The sequence below is a fragment of the Camellia sinensis genome, chromosome 13 (genome assembly GCF_055761805.1).
Source record: "Camellia sinensis isolate YWXY chromosome 13, ASM5576180v1, whole genome shotgun sequence".
Classification (NCBI taxonomy): domain Eukaryota; kingdom Viridiplantae; phylum Streptophyta; class Magnoliopsida; order Ericales; family Theaceae; genus Camellia; species Camellia sinensis.
Genome location: NC_138973.1, coordinates 82,848,786 through 82,851,713, shown reverse-complemented (window position 1 = coordinate 82,851,713; position 2,928 = coordinate 82,848,786). Strand labels below are relative to the sequence as shown.

General features: G+C 36.4%; 1 protein-coding gene across 1 annotated transcript; it reads right to left on the bottom strand.

Moving 5' to 3' along the window:
• Positions 1-343: 343 nt before the first annotated feature.
• Positions 344-775, bottom strand: LOC145805521 (uncharacterized). The gene is made up of 2 exons (XM_082900677.1): positions 771-775; positions 344-668 (listed from the first exon to the last, which is right to left on the bottom strand). Exons 1-2 carry the CDS (start codon positions 773-775, stop codon positions 344-346), a joined length of 330 nt encoding a protein of 109 aa, XP_082756803.1.
• Positions 776-2,928: the final 2,153 nt, after the last annotated feature.

The following is a 2,928-nucleotide window of genomic DNA, read 5'->3' as shown; positions in this document are numbered from 1 at the left end:
GACGCTCCTCACTATCAATAGTAGCAAAAGCCTCATATAACGATGACATAGGTGATGTGTTCAAAATCTGAATACGAAGAGACTCGAATTCAGGTTTTAAACCCATCAGAAATTGATAAGTGTGCTGGCGAACAAGACGAGCAGACACGATAGAAGCGGCAATAGCTGGAAAATCACTCAATGGCTCATACTGTGCTAACTCCTTCCAACGAGACTGAAGATACCCAAAAAATTCAGCAACGGTAAAACCCAAAGCTTCCTGAGAGGCATGAGAACTATCCTGATAAAGCTTGAAAATCCTAGCATCATTGTGGGCATGTGCATACATCTGGGTAAGAGCACTTCACAACCGAGGAACTGTATCATAGTACATAAACATGTTGTAGATGCGTTCTTCCATAGAGTTGAACATCCAACCAAGTAAGGTGCAATTGTCAATATCCCATTGAACTCGCTTAGGATCATCAGCGGGAGGTTGTATCTCAGTTTCCAAAAGCCATCCAGATTTGCTTGTACCCGCAAGGTAGAGACGTATAGACTGACTCCAAGCCGCAAAGTTACGACCAGCGAGCAACACACTAGTAATCCGATGAACCGGAACATGAGAGGCCAAGGAAACATCTGAACGAGGCATAATGCTTTGAGTTTGTGTAACAAAGTTAGACATGCTGAAACACCATGAAGCCAAAGTAGCAGCGTCACACAAAAGAGATGCTACTGAACACACCGGTTGCCCAACACAATAGAAAATCAACCTAGAAAGTGCTTACCACATCAGCACATGAACCCTAGAAGGGTAAAGAGAGAAGAACAACACCCAGGAGGGGAAGCCGCACAAGACCCATGGAAGGGAGGGTCTAGTCGACACCTAAGGAAGCTGCGACAGTGAGGAAAAGGGACTGCCAAAGGGCTGAGAAGGAAGAGGAAAACTTTCAGATGGGTGGAGGGAAGAAGACGGGCTGTCGGGTGGTTGGGTAGGTGGTTTAGGGCTGCTGACAATAGAAGACAAGGGTGGTGGATGGCAAGGGTTTGGGTGGGTGGCTAGGGTTTGTCTCTGATACCAAGAAGAGAGTTGTAAAATATTGGCTTACCCTAATTTGGGTGAGTCTATCAATATAAGATACATGAAAAAAGGAATTAAATAATTATACAATCAAACCCTAAAATTAAATTCCTAAATTAAATATACAATATTCCATATTCCAACAATAGTGGCCGGCAAAGGTGGTGGTGGTCAGTGGTGGAGCTAGAAAATCAAATTAGAGGGGGCACTTATTAATTACAATATCAAAAATTTTTACAAAAATATTTCACGCAAGTTTTTACGATTAATTTCGAGAAATATCAAAAAAAAAAAAATAATGTTATTTATAACTAGTGTATCATGGACAATATAAAAAAAATATAGATATAAGTCTTAAAATAAATTATATAATGATAAATTATTTTTTTATACAAAATTTGATTAAAAATTCAATATAATGGTAATACCACGTCATCATTAGTATGTGATATCACCAACTAATAGTAAATAAACACATAGAGAGTGAACCTCACATGTCAAATGTAACTAATAATCTAATAAATTTCATAGCTTTATAGTGAGATTACTTATACTTACATATCAATAATAATGACATCACCGTTACATTCAAGATTTTTCATAAAATTTTCATAGATAATATGGTTTATAATAGTCTCTTCATTTTCAATCAAAATAATCATTATTGTTCTTATAATTTTTAAAATGTCATTGACATTTCACTCCAATAATATTTTTGTAATTTTTTTTATTTAAAATATTTTCTTTATATTTGCAAAAAAAAAAAAGCCCAAAACCCAAGGGGGCCCGTGACCCCCTTAGTCCTCGCTTCACTCCACCACTGGTGGTGGTGACCGGTGGAAGTGGCAGTGGTTAGTAACGAACAACAATTGTAGTTGTAGGTGGATGGCCATGGCCATAGCTACGATGGTGGTATTTTTCTAGAAAGAGAGAGAGAGATGAAAAAGAAAAAGAGTTTTGGAAAAATGATCAAGAGAGAAGTTAATACAAATTGAAAAAATTAATGAGTAGTAAATATTATAAACAATTAAAGATTTAGAAAGTGTTGGGATGATTTAAATAGGAATTTTTACTAGCTGGTCGCAGGGGCAAAATCGGGATAAAAAAATATAACAGGACTTCTTAGTGCATGAAATAGAAACTTAGGACCAAATGGGTAATATATTCAATTATTGGAACCGGCTTGTAAAAATCCTTTAATTTTAAAATCCAAAAATTAGGCTGGGTGATCTAGCCACGTGAACAGAAATTAACCCCTAAATCCGTTCCTAGCATAATATTGTATTTTGTGCAGAATTCTCAGAACTGGTTTAACAGTGTCTTTTATTTTATTGATATTGTAATTATAGAAAAGATCGTACTTGGCGCACAAGGCTCTTGCTTAAATAGGCAGATAGGTAGCCTGTTATTGTGCACAATGATAAAGATATCAAACATGTAGATAAAAGGAATAGAAGAAAAGAGTAATTAGACAAGTGCAAGCATAATTGTCATAACTTAATACAAGTTCTTTTTCTACTATATACTTATCAATCATGCCAAGTTATGAGAGGCATAGAATAACATTGACTGACAAAGATTAATAGCCAATTTATAGGAAGCTTTTCCCCAAACACCAAACCCAAATCGCAAATCCAATTTTCCTGGAAAATCTAGTTTCTTGATAGCAATACATTTACCAATTTGTCCAAATTCAAACTAGATGACCCACTGGACTAATTGCCTTTTCTGCCAATTTCTTCCACTCCATGGCCTTGTTCTTCACTTTCTTCCCCTTCTCTCCTTCCATTAGCTCTCTTACAAGCTTCTCTACTTCATCTCTTTTCACATTATTTTCAATCTCCATGCCAACCTCCCATTCATTG